The following is an 18039-nucleotide window of genomic DNA, read 5'->3' as shown; positions in this document are numbered from 1 at the left end:
TGACTACAATTTATTTCTTTAGAATTGAATGGATTAATTGATTTATAAACTAAACTACTACATTTATAAAATTCAATAAATTAATAGTTTAATTCATGTCTATTATGTTCTACTCAAAGTTTAGTATACTTTTCGAATTCGAAACCCTTTCTTTCATATAAAAAGAATTGTTTCATTATCTCCCTTCTATTAGAAACCTTTCATTAAACCCTCTTTCTTTATCTTATAATATAAAATACTTTTCTTTATATAACTATTAAGCCAAAGAAAAAGATTTATTTATTATTTTTAATAAATCTAATTCATTTAAATTGAAAGGGTAAAGGAAAAAGATTATAAAATTAAAGAGCTTATTATAATACAAATAGTTATTTAATAAAATAGTTATTTAATAAAATAGTTATTTAATAAAATAATTTTAAAAATTCTATATGAATTCGATCTTTATTTATATCCTTAAAAGAATACACTGAAATTAAAGTCTTACAAGCTTCAGGCTACTATTCTCTCATTAAAAAGATTCAATCTCTTATATTTCAAGTTTTACAAAGGAATAGAAGAATAGCTTATTTCTATTTATCCTTATACAATGATTGAACCCCCCCCCCATTCTTGGTTCTTTTAAAATTCAATTGAATATAAATACCCTATTCGATTGAATCGATTCAATATCCCCCCCTTTAATTGTTTTGTTCTAGTGAATAAAACTCTTGTTCATTTATATACAACTTTTAATTCAATTCAATCTTTTTTTTCCCCCTCGTTCTTAACTTAAATATAGAATAAAGAAGATAAGAAGGAGAAAGAGGAATAGTCTTTAATTAGATTGGTTTTAGATTTTAAGGAATTTAGTTAATACAATTTGCTCTTTATATTATACATTCCAGATTTTTTATTATAAATGGAAATTCTACCTATATTAGAATGTATAATCATATATTTAAACGAATCATATAATTCTTTCTATTATATATATAATGAAAAAAATCATATCTTATTTTAGATCATTTTAATTTATATTATTCATTTTGTGTAGGCTATATAGTACTGTATATGGTGATTCGAGTTGACGATTCCCCCCCCAAGTGATCTCAATATAAACCTTTAATAATCGTTCTATAATATCGTCTAATATAAAGTTGTTCTTAATCATATTAATTATTAAAAGATTATTATATGATTAGTGATTTTAATATTATATAATTGAGTTATATAACTACATAATCTTATCAATCAAATCAAAGTTTAAAAGATCATATAAAATTATAATATGATTCATTAGTATATAGGCTTTATTATTATATAAGTTACTTTAAAAATATATCAAAATTAAAAAAATTTAATAATTAGATTTTAAATATTAATTACTGTCATGTTAAAGATAGAAATTTTAGCAAATGGTAATAAAATAATAGTATTTCAAAAATCTATTTTTCATATATTTAGTCTCATAATATTTTTAAAAGTGTAGATTTTATTATAATTTTGATTACAAAAAAAGTTATTTCTATTATAACTACTATATATAATCAAATTTCTTATCAAAAATTAGAATTTTGAAATAATTTAAGAATTGAAATTTATGTAATAAATTTTTGAGTAATTCTATTAGTTAATAAAGAAAATATACGATTAAGTATAGACGAATTTTATATATAAAATGAAGTAGTTCATATAATGATATAGTCTATATGCTGATGAACCACGTTATGAAATCATATAATAATACCCAGTAGTATTTTATAAGGGTTTTAAACTACCATATAATATATAGCAGGATGGATATTCATCAAGATACCAGGAATTCATATCCGGGTAGACCCAAAGAAACCCGAACGGATGCCCAACCCTGCATTTATTAGGGGCAGTAATAAAAAGATTTAGGAGAAGGAAGAGAACATACTAATGACGTGCTGAAGCTGTTTCTTTCTTTGTTGCTTCTACTGACGGGATGAAAGTCTACCCTATTTTGGAGTGAAGAACTTAAAGACTAAAGTAATATATAGGAGAAAAACGCTATTCTCTCTCATCTTGTCCCGTGCCACGCGCCATGCTGCGAGCTTGTGTTGTATTGTTAGTGTTGACATACTGGAGAAAAAACGGCCGATGACGAAAATTAAAAATTCGTGTTAGTCGTATGCTAGGTATTCAATGATAGTGCATGCACAGACTTTGAGAGAAGTTGGGCAGTCAAGATGACCCTACTAGCTTGGTCAGTTTGACTTCGGTTGCTCGCTATTATTTTGGAAATTTGAAGGTTTAAAACATTCTCCGGCTATGGGATGTCTGATTTTTCAACATCTGTTACTTTAAATTCTCAATTAAGATTTAGTATCTGATCGGATAGTGTAGCATCCAATTGCAGTCTCTCAAAGTCTTATGTTGTACACCTCTAGTCAATTTATAAACGCTTTACCCCTACAAATGCTATTATAGTTGCTAGAGAACTCATACTATTCTTTCCGGTGGACTTGATTTCTATAGATTGGTGTAAGATATATTTATTGTTTTTCCAGCTTCGGGATGTTCTTAGGTTGTGTCGCTGAAAATCGCCGCCTCCTTGAAGTAATTCTTGTATGCTAATCATGATATACCCATCCGGAAAAATATATCTTTGACGAGTTGCTAGTTCGTAATAGTGTCAAAGAACAGAGAAGAAATCTAGCGAATCCGTTCTCTATATACTTTTCACGACTATTTTGGCGATTCTATAAGGAGGTTTAGTTCATGCTGGTTCTTTCTAGAATGAGGGTGTTCCATAAGATTCGTGATCTTATTAACAGCGCAAAAGTCTTGCTCTGTGCTCAAATTGTAGGGTCATCCTCAAAAGAGACTTGAACTGGAAAGATGGAGCTAACGGTTTCGTTTCAATATGCAGGTATTGAGTCGCTTCTGGCTATTGAGCGAAAACAGCAATTATCGTAGAGTATTTATAAGCGCAAAGTTGTTTTAGAAGAATAATCAACTTTTTACTTGAAGAGAATGCGAAGTTCTCAGGAGAATACTTTTCAAGAGGGGCTTTCTGGATTTTTCTATAGTTCATTGAGAGAAAAGGCAGCTATAGGAGAAGAGAGAATTGCAAGATGGCATCAATCATGTCAGCTCAAATTTCATTTTTGATGTCCGATCAAGACGTACAGCATAATCAGACTATGAGCTGGACTCTTTGAATGTGGCTGAGACTAGTTATCTGTTTTCATTTGTTTTTGTAACCGTGCAAGCGAAAAAAAGGGGTTGATGCTCAGATAGTGATTAGATACAATGAGATTGGTGTGATAATAAGCTAAAGTAGAATCTGATTGATATCTAGAATCAATGAGACCGTATAGTAGTACAAGTGAATACAATCTGGCTAGAGTCATGTAGTGAATCGAGGCAATGGGTAGCTCGGTAGTTAAGTCAGCCCTAGGCTGCGCAACGGGTACCCGCGGAGCGGATAATGACCTTTGCAGATAATCCGCGGATTACCCGCTACGGAGCGGATAATTCGAAATCCTGGATGGATAACCTGCGGATTATTTACAGATTATTTGCAGATATTTATATATCTATAGATAATCTGTAAAGCAAATAATCTACAGATAATTTGTAGGTATACAGATTATTCACAAATAATCTATAAATAATCTATAAATAATCTATAAATAATCTATAAATAATCTATAAATTATTGCTTAATTTTTAAAGCTATTTATAACTTTATATTAATTTTTATATTAATCTATTATATAATTACCTATATATTTATAAATTATCTATAAATAACCTATATACTTATAAATTATCTATAGATTATTTACTTTATAAATTATCTATAAGTATCCACAGATTATTCATTACAAAGTAGATAATTATTTATCTCTATAAATAATTTATGAAGTAGGTAGAACCTCTAATAAGTAATTCACAAGGCGGATTACCTGCAGATTACCTGCGGGTGCGGATAATTTCTGTGCAGCCTAGTCAGCCCACTCGAGAATTAAGAATACTAATAAGACATACAGTACTCACTTACTTAAACACTCATGAAATAGACCCCAGGTCCCATTCTTGAAATACTACTAGTATCCATCCAAATTAAATCTCAAAATCTCATAGAACACAAATCATTCAAATCCTTACCCGTCGACTTCTTACTACGTACGTACTAGTAAGTCGGTCTCCAACAACAATCATTGGACATAAACGACATGCCAAAATTAATGGAGGTCAAGATTTTACCCTCCATCAGCTCCAACAGAGAGATGTTGAAACGACTCAAGTCGGGTGAAAAGACAACAGCTGCTCCGAGTATCGGATTAGTCCCGATGGATCTCAATTCCCAAGAGCAGATCGCTGCACCCACTGATCAAACTTTCACCATCTTCCCGAACCTTCCACTCGAGCTCCAGCGCAAAATATGGGAGTTTGCTGCTGTTCCAATTCCGCGAACGATTGAAATACAAAGCAAATACAAAGAAAACACCAACAAATACGTGACATCTTTCTACGAAAAAGTCTTCATTCGACGTCGCGTCCTATTTGACACAGTCATCTCTCCTATCCCAACAAATCTTCTGCATGTCTGTAGCGAATCCCGCAATATCGCTTTGCGAAACTACAGCTTTCGGACTTTTTTCCGTCGTCCGTTTTACTTGAATGAAGGTAGGGATATTCTCTGGGTGCGCGGCCCAGCCATTATTGTTTTTCTCTCAAAAGATGGTAGTATCACCACACACTATCCCAGGGAAGAAGGAACATTCCGCCACCTGGTCTCAAAATACAAGTTCCGCCATCTCGCCATCGACTACCAAGCCCAGTGCAAGCCATCCCCCATGTGGTCGAATTTCTTCCCGGGCCAGTGCAATCGCAGCTGGAATGTGTGTTTTTGGAGTAACTATATCTTGGGGGGTCTTGCGATTGAGAGAATCTACTTGGTTTATACGAAGCCGGGAGAGCAGAAGATGGCGCAGGAAGAAGCGGAGACTATGTTTGAGCTGGCGAAAAAATTTATGGCGCAGAAGGAGAAAAATGTAACGGTGGTCAGTCCGGGGAAGAGCTACGGAGTTGAGGCGGAGAACTCCATTAGGGTTTAAGGCTCCGACTGTTGAAGCGATTTTGAGTACAGAGCTCATTCGACATTCTCAATAAGTCAACTTGAGGTCATTCATTGTCGCTTACTACACATGCCTCAACCTAACCCAACCTAACAGAGAAAAAGAAGTGAAAGACATTATCGATACGTGAGAATACCTAGTGGGCGTGATATTAGTATCAGCTAGCGGCGCCGTAAGTGGTCCGTGCACAGTGTAAGAACATTAATATCTTTATAAATAGTATTAATAATAAGGAAATCAATGAATATATAATATATAACAATTCTATTAATATAACCTTAATTAATATAGAATTTGATTTCACTAATACAGGAATATTATATTCAAATATCATTCTTATTTTAAAAATAGGGATTTATTTTAAACCTATAAATTATATTGATTTTAATCGAAAACTTATTCTATTAGTTAATATTCAATAGTATAATATACTTAGTGAAAATTTCTATTGTATTCTATAAAAAGTGAAAATCGTTACGATTTTCATTACAAAAAACTATTTCTATAAAAACTATTGTATAAATTGAAATTTCCGATAAACAATTACATTTTTATAATATCTATATAATTAAATTTTATAGTTTTAAATTTTTAAAAAATTTATTATTAAATGAAGAAAATGTATGATTATATATGAATGAATTTTATATATATTTGAAGTAACTCATTCGATGATAAATCTTGTTAATTATATTTTATTATTATTATTATTAAAAATAAACTTATATCTATAAGATTTAAAATATAAGTAATAGTAGATTAAAGCTTCTTTATAATGTAGAATTAATATTGTTGGTATTATCATGTAGATGGTGAAGTTAATATAGTACTATGATTCACACTATTGTTATATTACTTAAGGTTCTAAAAGCTAGGACTATAAAACGTATTACTACGAAATGTATTACTATAGTGTCGGAAGACGCTAGCATTGACACTAGCATAATCACATAATCCCTGTCTCAATACTAACAACTTTCTAAAATCACTAGATTATATCCTTCTAATTAATACCTTTTTTGCCTATATAACCACTTATCCTTTTAATCTCTTTCTGTTGGACAGACTTAGTAAGGTGTGTATATATAATATGTATGGTTAAAAGGGTTGTTTATTTCTGTTTATTTTTTTTGTATGAAGAGGGAATTGCTATATTTATATATGTGTATTATCCTTACTTATGTACTTTGTGTGTATGTGGGGTAAAGTGTGATATGTAATATTATGTTGTTGGTCATGTGTTCCGACACTTTCAATCTACTTTATAATCTTAATCTTTATAGTATTATTATTAATCAGATCTTTTAGAGCTTAATATAGCTTGAATTTAATTATTGTATTTATAGGGTTAAATTTTTTATTAATTCATTTAATTTCTACAATCTCTTGTTTCTTATATATCTCTTAAATCGTTATTATATTAATTATTAATCTCTTTTTGTTAGTAATTCTGAGTTTTATAAGACAATTGTAAAATAATTTAAAATTGATGTATATAATCAATGGAATCTTATGGTTTAAAAAGATCTTATTGATTGTATCTTTGATTACTATACTAATATCAAAACCTAAAACTATAATATAAAGTTCTAATACTAATATACTTTTAATGATTCTTTTATATTTAATAATAATTAATAAATAATATTAACTTTATTATATTTATTTATTAAAATAATAATATATTTAATCTAAAAGGATAAATCTTTATTATTGGAAGTTGTGGCACGTGCTCTAAGCTACTGTACATATATCACTTCTACTTCGTAGTTAGATTTTACCTCAGTACAATTAATCTACATAGTTAATAATACATGCATTCCACTGGCCTGCTCCTTCATTGTGAACATTTATTATTAATAAAAAATGTATCAATAAATATAATTAGTTTTAAAGAATTTATATTAAGTGGAATAAATTGTAAGCCTTTTTTCAAATTATTAATCTATTATTGAATACACTTATTAAGAAAATCGACATCTTTTTTCTTAGAATTGATAATTTGTATAATATAAAATAGATTAAAAATTACCTCTAGTTAATACATTATTATAATATATACTCTTTAAATATATTATACAATATATTAATTCTTTACTATCATAAATTTTCTTAGTTTTTCACATATTCCTTGTATATCAAATAATTCTAATTTAATTAAGTATAAGTTTTCACATTAATTCTTCTAATTAAGATAAATTATATCATTGTTTTATTAAGTAATTAATCCATTATTGAATTTGAATAATATATTTAATATAAATATCTTATACTCTTTTACTATAAACTTAACATTATAGAATTCTTTTTATTTATATTTTGTGAATTTATTATTAATAATAATAAATATATTATCTATTTATAGCCCTATAATATCAAATGCTATATTGTTCTTAATTATATATAAAAAACATAAGTTATAAGTTGATTATATCATTTTAAGAATATTAGTATAATGCTTATAATAAGTATTAAACTAATAATTATCTGCTTTTAGAATGCTATATAATAATTATATTACTTATAGAATAAAACCTTCTGAAATGTTCATCTTTATTAATAATTATACATAGAACTTTCAAATTAAACTCAATATTAATTGTATATATACTTATATAATGTTATGAATATTTATAGTTACCTTATTCTTTAAGAGTATAATTATTATTAATAATATAATTTGTTAGCTAATATATTATATTATAGATGATTATATTAAAACAATATCTTTTCCTTAATCCTTTTATATTTATATTATTAATTGAGATTTTGAGAATATCTTATTAATTCTTTCATTCTTTATTTTATTAATAAATTATAAATTAAATATTCTTATATTTTTAGGTACATTTCTAATCTTTATAAACTAAAAAACATTATTTTTTATTAAATTATTAATCTCCTTTTATTTTAATTTAATAAAAATTATTGATATTGAATTATTAATAAATATTATGAAGTAGTTTATATATTTAATATTATTAAGTTTATTATTATTTGAAAGATAGAATATTAGATTTAATACTTGTTCTTTAGATTTAATATAATTAATGTTTTTGTTTATAAAGAAGATTATTAATATAGAAATTACAATTTAAAGAGTTAATAATTATGGGAATTAAGAGTTTTTGAATAAATTTAAAAGAGTCTTCTTTTTGTTTTTGCTTTGTATAATATTTGGTGAAGTAATTAGTTTAATTTTATTAGTTTTTAATAAAGTTGTTTTTCTTTTCTTTTGTAATATGTTTTGTATTATTCATACTAAATATGTTTGTTATATACTCTTAATAAATTGCTCAGATTATATTAGTTCTATTGTTTATACTAGTTTAATTGGTTTTTTATAGGGTTAGTTCTAAGATCAATTCTTTTTTTTATTTTATAATTTAATTTGAGTAATATAAAATTTTGTTGAATTATTAGTTATTTATATAGTGTATATTTTATCTTTTATTTCTAATAAGTAGTACAGATTTATCTAATCTTTATATTCTCTTTATACTTAAACCTTTAAGTTGATAGGTAGGTTATATAATGTTATTATAAATAGTTTATTACATTAATTTAATATATTTAATATCTATTTTATTACTTATAACTTATTGATTTTGTTTATTATTTTCTTAATTATAATCTATTATTATAAAACTATAGGTACTAATAAATCAATATTAATTATTCATAAATATAGTCTAAATATTAAGAATATTAGAATTAATCAATTTAATTCTATAATATTATTTATTACCTTAATAATTATTTGTAGTATTATCTCCCTTATTATGAAACTTCCTAATTTATTAATAATAATATTATACATTTGTCTAATAACTATATAATAATATTTAATAATTCTAATTAATTAATAAGCTTTAACCAATATACTCTTTATTTTAATTAATATAATTACTATATATTATACGAATTCCTTGTTAACAAAGTTCTTTTCAGTATTATATATAATATAATCTAGAGGGTTAATATAAGTATTCATTCAGTATTTTCAAAGTATATTGAAGATATACTTTATAATAATATTGTCTAATTATTATATTACTTAAAATCATATATCTTTATTAATAATATATAGAATGGAGTTAATATTGATATACATTATATCCATTATAATTAAATAATTAAAATCAATATCATTTCATAGGTTGAACTTGAGTCAACCTGGTGATTTTCTATACTTTTGATAATATTAACAAAATTTAGTAAATTTATTAATCTCGGTTTATATAATATTAATATGGTCAATTTATTAAAGTACTCGTAAAAACCTATATACTGACGAATGATTAAAGTAATAATATAAATATTATAGTTTTGTATTAATAAAGTAGTATACATTATTATTAATAGTTTATTATATGAATTGTTATATATTTATATATTTATTATAATAAATGTATAAAAATTATTCTCCTATATTACTTATAACAATCATATTAAAAATATTATTATAATATATACTAAGTTTGTCTATATCTTTAAGGAATAATAAGAATAATGTTTTTATATTTATAGAATGAAATTCAATAGTTCCTAATGATAAGTTTAATTATATTGAACTAATTAACTCAGCTTTATCAATTTCAAATATTATACTTATAATTCCTATTGTTTTTATATTCAAAATAATGTTCTTAATTATTATCTTATATATTATATATTACTTATAATTCATTATTAATTATTATATTATAACTATATTAAATATAATTACTTGAAATTCTTTTATATTATATCTACTAATATATATAATTAATATTAAAAGGATAATTTCCCTATTTATTCATTATTGATTTATAATTATCAGATATAATCTCTAATGGAATTAGAAACTTGGTGGTGGATTTAATAGATTTGGTATTATCGGATTGTTTTAGAACTAAATACTCATCATTTTCGATATAATACTTTCAAGATATAAAAGAATTTGTAAATAATCCTATCATATTTGACGGATGATAAGTAGATAATAAAATATTAATTTTATTAAAGTATAATAAAGTTTGAGTTTGAAGAGTATAATATTAAACTTGAGCTAAATATTATTGATTCTTATTCTTCAATATATATTATAATAAAGAATAAAATATAAATTAAAATTAATATAAAAATTACTATCATATTGCTAATTACTCTTATTTATATAAAGGTAGATATCAAATTATATTAAAATGATATAAGAATTTATACCTCTTTAAAGAAATATTAATCTTAATTTAATTTATATATTATAATTAAAATCAAAATGTCAGGCTTCTAATTTATAATATTATTATAGGGATAATAAAGTTAATATAGTACTATGGTTTATATTATTGTTATATTACTTGAGGTTCTAAAAGTTAGGGCTATGAAATGTATTACTGTAGTATCGGAAGACGCTAGCGTCAACGCTAGCGTAGTCACATGATCCCTGTCCTAACAGATATAAAACTAATAAAAAGAATAGTCCTATGAGTATAATTATATTCCTTTTTTTAGTATTAATAATAAAAGAAAAATATATAAATCCTATATAATAAATGATAGCTTTATATTTAATATAAAGATAATTTAAAACTTTATATTATATTTATCTTAATAATCTATTCATTTCTTACAACTTTTTAAAAATATATATATTATTTAAGATATACTAATATAGTTTAACACCAAATAACCTATATCATCGAGTAGCTCACTTTAAAATACATATAAAATTCGTCTATATATAATCATACAGATAAAGAAAAACACGAAAAAACTCATCAATCTTTATTATATTCAAATCAGAATATTACTCTCTACTTCCTTTTAAAGTTATCAAATTAATATCTATTCGAGTTAAAAAGATATTATTGTTAATATTAAGAAGAAGAGTTTAATATATCTATATTAAAATTATTAATATTAAAATTATTATTAATAAACTTATCATATTGAATATAATTGATAAAAAAGATTAAATTATAAATTTCTATAATAATCTAGGCTTTTTAATATTTGAAGGTTTTATAAAGAGGTTTTGATTATGAAGAAGAAAGTTTTTAAGTATAGGAAAATAAAGGATAAATTTTTCTTAAAAAGTTTTACTTTTTTCAAGAAATATTTTATAAAAGATATACTAATATAGCATTTGATATTTTATTAATATACTTATAGTTATTCTATATGAATAAAAAGAAAAGTTAGATTTTTCGAAAAACATTTATAATATATTTATTTAAGTGTATAATACTTTATATTAATATACAATATTATTACGAAATATTAATTTCAATATTATTTTATATAGTAAACGATATATTATTAATTATAATTGAAGAAATAGTGATTCTTTAGTATAGAGCATATATTATTAAAGCGATAATATTCTAATATTATTATATCTACTATTTTAATCTTATTCAATCATTTAGTTTTATAATATAATCTTGTTCTTTATATTAATAAAGTAATTTAACAAATCTTAATATATTGTGTTCTATATTGATAGGGCAATTTGATAGGAGAAAAGGAAATAGAAGATATTAGGTTTTAAAAAGAAATTATATATTATTAATATATTATAGAAGAAGGTAAATATAAGGCTTATAAGTAATAGATTAGGAGTTATAATAGAATTCCTAAAGGATTCGAAATATTAAAGGGTAAAGATAATCTTTTAAAAGGAATATAATATTATAATTAATTATAGCTTTTATAATATTTTGAAAGGAATTAAATAGAAAGAAGAAAACTATTATAATAAAGTAAAAAGTATAAGGTTTCCAAATATAATAGATTTATAATATAAACAACTTGAAGAACTTGAAAGAATTGCTTAAAAAGTTGCTTATAGATTTTAATAAGAAAGTTTGAGGAGGGATAGATTTTTATTTCTTTTTTCTATCTATTTTATTCAATTAAAACCATATATAAGCGTATCGTATGATCTTAATATAACTAAATAGATTAAATCGATTATAAATTTACCACTACTATTATAACCATACACTTTATTTATTTATTAATAGAATTTCTTAAAAATTGAAATTAGAATATTTAATTATATAAATATTATAAAAATCTAATTTGTTTTAGAAAATTCAAATTAATATATATGAGTTATTATTAAAATAATATTTTTATAATGAAGATTATAACAATTTTGATTTTTTTAAAAACATAATAGAAATATTTATATAAAAACTAGATTTTTAAAAAACTAATTTTTATTATTATTTAATATCTTTTTCTTTTGCAAAAATAATGTTTCGTTATTAAAATATAAATATTAGAAAAAGTTTAATATTAATATATTTTGAAATGAGCCACTTAATAATATAGGCCATTCGGTGTTAAACTACGTTATAATAAGGATATATAGGTCTAATTTTAATATTTATAAAGATTTGATTAATTTAAAGGTTTAAAATATATAAGATAATAAGATACTATAAAAAACAATATATTATAAAATATTTCCTTTAAATAATATATATTTTATAACATAAAAGAATAATATAATGATTTTAATACAATTTATAATATATAATAAAAAACGTTTATTGAAAGAATATATAAAAGATTAAAAACTACCTCTTTAAAAATTAAAACAACTTAAAAATTATTCAGAAATAAATACAAAAAAGAATTCTCTATTTCAATCCTTTTTAACAACTATAATTATAACATAAATATTATCAATATAAAAAATCAACTACATGTATTCATACTAAAATATTAATAATAACAATGTAAAGATTATCAAATTTAAAATAATAACTTTTCATTATTATTTTAATCAATCATTATTTATTATTTGATTAATAAATAAATTACATTAAAACATTCTACAATCAAATCTTTTAAATATGATGATTTTCGAAAATCTTTTACTAAAAGATTAATTATCGATTTTAAATTTAAATCTCATTTTAGAAACCATATTGAGTCTCTTTAAATCTCAATTAAAAGTTTAAATCTTTCTATAAATCATTATTTTTCGAAATTAGAGAAAAAAAGAGGATTATAATATATATAAAAGGTTATTTTTCAATATAAAAAGAATTGTACTAAATAAAAAATCGAATAATTTTATATTGAAAAACAGTAAGTATGAAAGTATATAAAGATATTAAAAATATAATATTCACATATATAATAATAATTATTATTTCAATAATTATCATAAAATATAGTTCAAATGTTATAAGAATTCTCAAAATCCTAATGATTTGATTGGTCACTTAGATCCCTGCTAAGCGACGGCGCCGCCAGTTGACGGTCTAGGAGATAAATAAATTAAATCAATTGAGAATTCACTATTACTTAACTACCTACATAACAGTAACTGTAAAAACAAATATCAACATCTATATACATATAACAATTCCTCATATGATGAATGAATACACAAGCTCGTATGATGATTTACTTTTGAGTTTGTGATTGATCTAGGTAAGCTCGTAAAAATCTATCTACCTAGGTATTTATATCTGTCTGTTTGTTGATTGCTCGCTTAACTTTTATTGAATTGATCATCTAGATGGAGTAAAGTAAAAGTGAGGTATAGATGGAGATAGGTCATTATTTTATCTCATTCATTATAGATTCCCAGCTAGGTAAATTGGTAGGTAAGGATAATTTATACCTGTATATGTAATCTTATATACTAGGTATATACTCTTAAATATATAATTACCTCCAATGAATACCTACCTACCTACCTAGATATCTAGTCAAGTCTGATATAACATAAGAAAGAAGCCTTGCTGCGCTTTATTGGAGTTGAAGAAGCGACGTAGCTAGGTAAGTATAATAATCCTTTTGATGCTTGCAGCTCACTTCTATAGGTTATGTAGGTGGGTAGGTTGATCAATTTAAATCATCTCTTATTATTCTTTCATTGTTATTACACCCAATAACATCTTCTTCATCTCCATATAGAAAGTAATCGATATGTCTTCATGTATATTCATATAAGGAGATAAGCCCTCTTAATTCACGCCGAAAGATAAGTAGGTATGGTATATAGAGAGTGTACGCCACCCCTCCTCCACCTACGCCAGCACTTTCTAATCCTCGTCCTCACTCTCCTCCCCAAAAATCGCCTTAAAAACCGCATCTTCCGGTCTCCGACTTTCCAACACTTCATTTCTCTCCGCATGAACCACCACCTGTTCACTCTCCTTCGCAACCTGTAAAACTCCCAGATAAATATTATCATTTATATCCTCCCTCTTAATCTCCTCTCCAAACCCTCCATTTCCAGCCTCCCGCATCATCCTCTCCACCTCTCTCCTGCGCACCAAATCTGGAGGTACTTCCCTCCCCATCCCGCGCTCTTCGTCCGCAGATGGCTGTACATGCTTTGGCGGCTGCACATTAAACCTCTTACACATTAATCTCGTCGGGAACCAATCTTTTCTCTCTCTCGTCATCGGACCATACATCCCCATTCTCGCCGCCTGTTCCGCTGGATCTTCTTTGATGTCCGGTTTACTCAAGAGCTCTTTCACCGGAGCATATTGTCCTGATAATATCGTACTTGAAGATGAGCTTGTGAATCGTGTGGCCATTAAACCCGTCATTGGTTTGAAGATTTTCGCGCAGTTAGCGAATTCTTTGAGTTCTTTTAGCCAATCTTCTTTACTGGTTAACATACTCCTTTCCGGTAAGTTTAATACGATGCCAGCTTGATGTTCGAGGTAAGCACGGTAACGAATGCGTTTTGGTTCATCTTCGCCATAGACGCTTGCGCAACGCATGAGTGCTGCATCGGCAGTACATTTGTCGATTTTAGGGATTTGAGAAAGGAGCTCTTGTTGTCGTTGTTCGCGGGTCATGGCATAGCCTTCGGGAATTTCGCCGAGGGCTTGGGGTAGATTAGATTTGCCAGAAGCGGCGGCTAATCGATCACGAGCAGAGCTGGAAAGGAAATCGAATACAGATTTCCCAGGTAGAGCAGCTTCTCCTAGGATAGAAGCTCGAGATTTAGGGTCTAACTTGGATGCCTTTGCTGCGTCCGAGGTGGATAGATATTGTGATTGTGTAGATTCGGATTTGGATTGTTTGGCTGATTTCCATCCGTCAGGGATTGTAGGCGGTGGATATTTTGAAAGGGATTCAGACATTGATGATCTAGTCGAATCGTTACTCAAAATAAATCCAACTAGAGGTAAGCGGCCATCATGACATTTTCGCAGCCCAGCTGCTGCCTTTGCCACAGCGGTCTTTTTCGATACAAAGACAGGTTTGGATGTTAACAATGAATTGGCAGCTGGTGTTAATGGTTTCCTCTTCTTCTTATCTCCTCCTAGCACTCGATTACAGGATATTCGTGGACCAATTTCATAAGGGTCTTCGTCATCCGAACCAGTATCGTTTAATATACCAATACCAATGCCACCTCTGACAGGCTTCTTCTTCTTCTTGGCGATTTTCTGTGCTATTGAAAACGATCTATCATCGCCCTCGTCCTCTGAATTATCTTTCTCCGACCCAAGTCCAGTTATTGGCGTCAACCTTGTGTCCCCATCAAAACCTAAGCCTTTATGATCATCCTTCCGAAGGAAACTGATCATGCTGGTATTTTCAGGCGCAAAGAGGTATGTCGCATCGGCATCTGCGCCAGGTCTTTCTATTCCATCCAAACGAGCTTTTCGTCGAACTTTTGGCCCTACTCCCTGTCCTTCTTTCCAACCCATTTTCTTCAATAGCCTCACCCCCATTGTCTCTCCGTCAGTTCTGAAGAGATCAGTGAATGCGCCTCGGCGAATTGAGTCATCTTGCGTAGAACCAATTCCAGCGAACCCTTCTGCTGTTTGTACCCTTTGAGCTTCTGCAGCATCCGCCAAATCTTCATCATCCATAAAGTCTTCTGGTCGTTGTTGGCGTAGTTTGGCGGCATCTTTATTTCGATTCGATCGAGAGGACACAAAAGTCGAAGGTGTCCAGCCTTCTTTCGATCCCACCGTGTTAAAATAGCCTGCACTAAAGCCACCGGTAAAAGCGCCATGCAATCTTTTCAACCCCCTCTCATCACGAACTTCCTGTTTCCACACCGGTACATAAGATCCATCATCTCGTACATCTGCATCTCGTGGGGGTAATGGGGTTCCGTATACGACGAAGGGTGATTGTTGGGACTGTAAATCTGCTTCATAAGTTGCTCGCGAACGTTTGCCGGACATGGCCAAAATGTCAAGTTAAAAATGTAGAAGAATATCGATTGGGGGGATTGGGAACAGGTCGAGGCTGCATCCAATCATTGAAGAGTCAGCCTTGTCAAGCTTACTGGGTGCAAACGGAGAGATATAATTGGGTTAATAAACGCGGAGTTGTTCATTGATGTGAGGCTATTAATAGTTTGAGGATATTTTTGATTAGGTAAATATTTTTAGCTTTCAGTCGTACTGTACTACTTCGTAGATACTAGGATTGACTTGAAAACGGCGAGAACGGCTTGGATTCCGCCATCAATTAATTTTTCCCATTGAATTTTTGGGGAGGAAATTATCTCTACATAGCCATCGTCAAAGGTAACATAGTTTCGGGTCAGCTTCCTCTTGGCCTAGAGTATATGGAGGTGACTGGGTTTGAGATGGATGTTGATGTGATATGATGTGAATAACTAGGTGATGCTCCGTGCAGGTGTTCAGTTAACTTTATGGTGCAGGACGACAATCTGCGTTCTGGTAATCTCCTGGAGATTAATGTATCCAAGCTTCACTGATCATGGAGATAATGCACAAGGTTGTGGCGCTTGTTGTTCTTGTTCTTGTTGTTGTTGTTGTTGCTATTATTATTGAGCGTGTGAGTCTTGGTGATTGTTACCTAGGTAGTATCCGATCTCCCATGAAGATGCTTTCGTGCCTCGAACTGGAACCTGGTACCTTGAATATATGATGTGATCAGGTACGATATGTACGATATGTAATTACTGATACTATGCGGATGAAGATACTTCTTACCTAGGGAGGCAGGTAGGTAGGTGCACATTCTCCTCGCTATCCTATATTAATCAGCCTTACCAATATCTACTCGGTAGGCAATCTTACATTGTACGAGATTGTATAATAAGATTGTACGGTGTCTAAGATGGGATGTGCATTGAATTTTACATGTATTCCTTATTGTTTGGCTTCACTCCATCTACCCTTGACTCCCCCCTTCACTCACTCACTCACTCACTCACTCAAAAGGTAATAGACACCGGGGATCTAGCGCTTGGAAGTTGCAACCCCTCCAACATCTACTACAATCTACTACTACTACTACTACTACTACTACTACCAGGTACATAACGCTTTTGCCAATCTCCAAGCTTTCTTTCTCTCTGCATCTTTCTCTCTGCAACCAACCATCATCAATCACCCCCCAAATTCCATGCTTCCCCAATCACTCTCAATTCTGCTTTCGCAAATCTAGCCTCTCGCTTCTCGCCTCTCGCCTCTCGCCTCCAATTGTTGATTGTTCTCCAACTTGTAACTACCTATAGGTACCTACCTACCTACCTACCTAATCTTGTCCCTTCCTTACTCTACCCATTTCTTCCCTTTCTCTTCTTAAAATTATAACAAGAATAATAAACTTCACTCAATTGAAATATCACGACACAACACGGGGGAATCGTGAAGCTTGCATATGCATTCATCAGGAGCGCCTCCACACAACTAATAAACTGACTGATTGACTAACCTGACTGACTGACTGCTACCCAGCCTTAACCTTGGAATCTTATTATTCATTATTGATTATTATTATTATTCTTGATTATTATTCTTATTCTTATTCTTATTCTTATTATCATGTATGATTGTTGTTCCTTTTCCATTCACCACTGCCATATCTTGTCATAACACAAAACAATCAATACCTACCAAGACCTACCTACCTAGGTACAACTCAACCTTGATTTTGTCTACTACTCTACCTCTACCACTACCACTACCACCACCACCAC

General features: G+C 28.3%; 2 protein-coding genes across 2 annotated transcripts; one reads left to right on the top strand and one right to left on the bottom strand.

The window, feature by feature from the left end:
- Window positions 1-4202: 4202 nt before the first annotated feature.
- EAF01_009014 (uncharacterized protein) lies at window positions 4203-5075 on the top strand (the record flags this gene model as incomplete). Its single annotated transcript, XM_038917270.1, has 1 exon — window positions 4203-5075. The coding sequence occupies one exon, from the start codon at window positions 4203-4205 to the stop codon at window positions 5073-5075; it is 873 nt and encodes a 290-aa protein (XP_038766875.1).
- Window positions 5076-14149: 9074 nt separating this feature from the next.
- On the bottom strand, window positions 14150-16267 carry EAF01_009013 (uncharacterized protein; the record flags this gene model as incomplete). The annotated part of the gene is made up of 1 exon (XM_038917269.1): window positions 14150-16267. One exon carries the CDS (start codon window positions 16265-16267, stop codon window positions 14150-14152), a length of 2118 nt encoding a protein of 705 aa, XP_038766874.1.
- Between the last annotated feature and the right edge of the window lie 1772 nt (window positions 16268-18039).

Source organism: Botrytis porri (genome assembly GCF_014898465.1).
Source record: "Botrytis porri strain MUCL 3234 chromosome Unknown BPOR_013, whole genome shotgun sequence".
Lineage (NCBI taxonomy): Eukaryota > Fungi > Ascomycota > Leotiomycetes > Helotiales > Sclerotiniaceae > Botrytis > Botrytis porri.
Note: the sequence above shows the minus strand (reverse complement) of the source record. Positions and strands in the feature narration are given on the sequence as shown.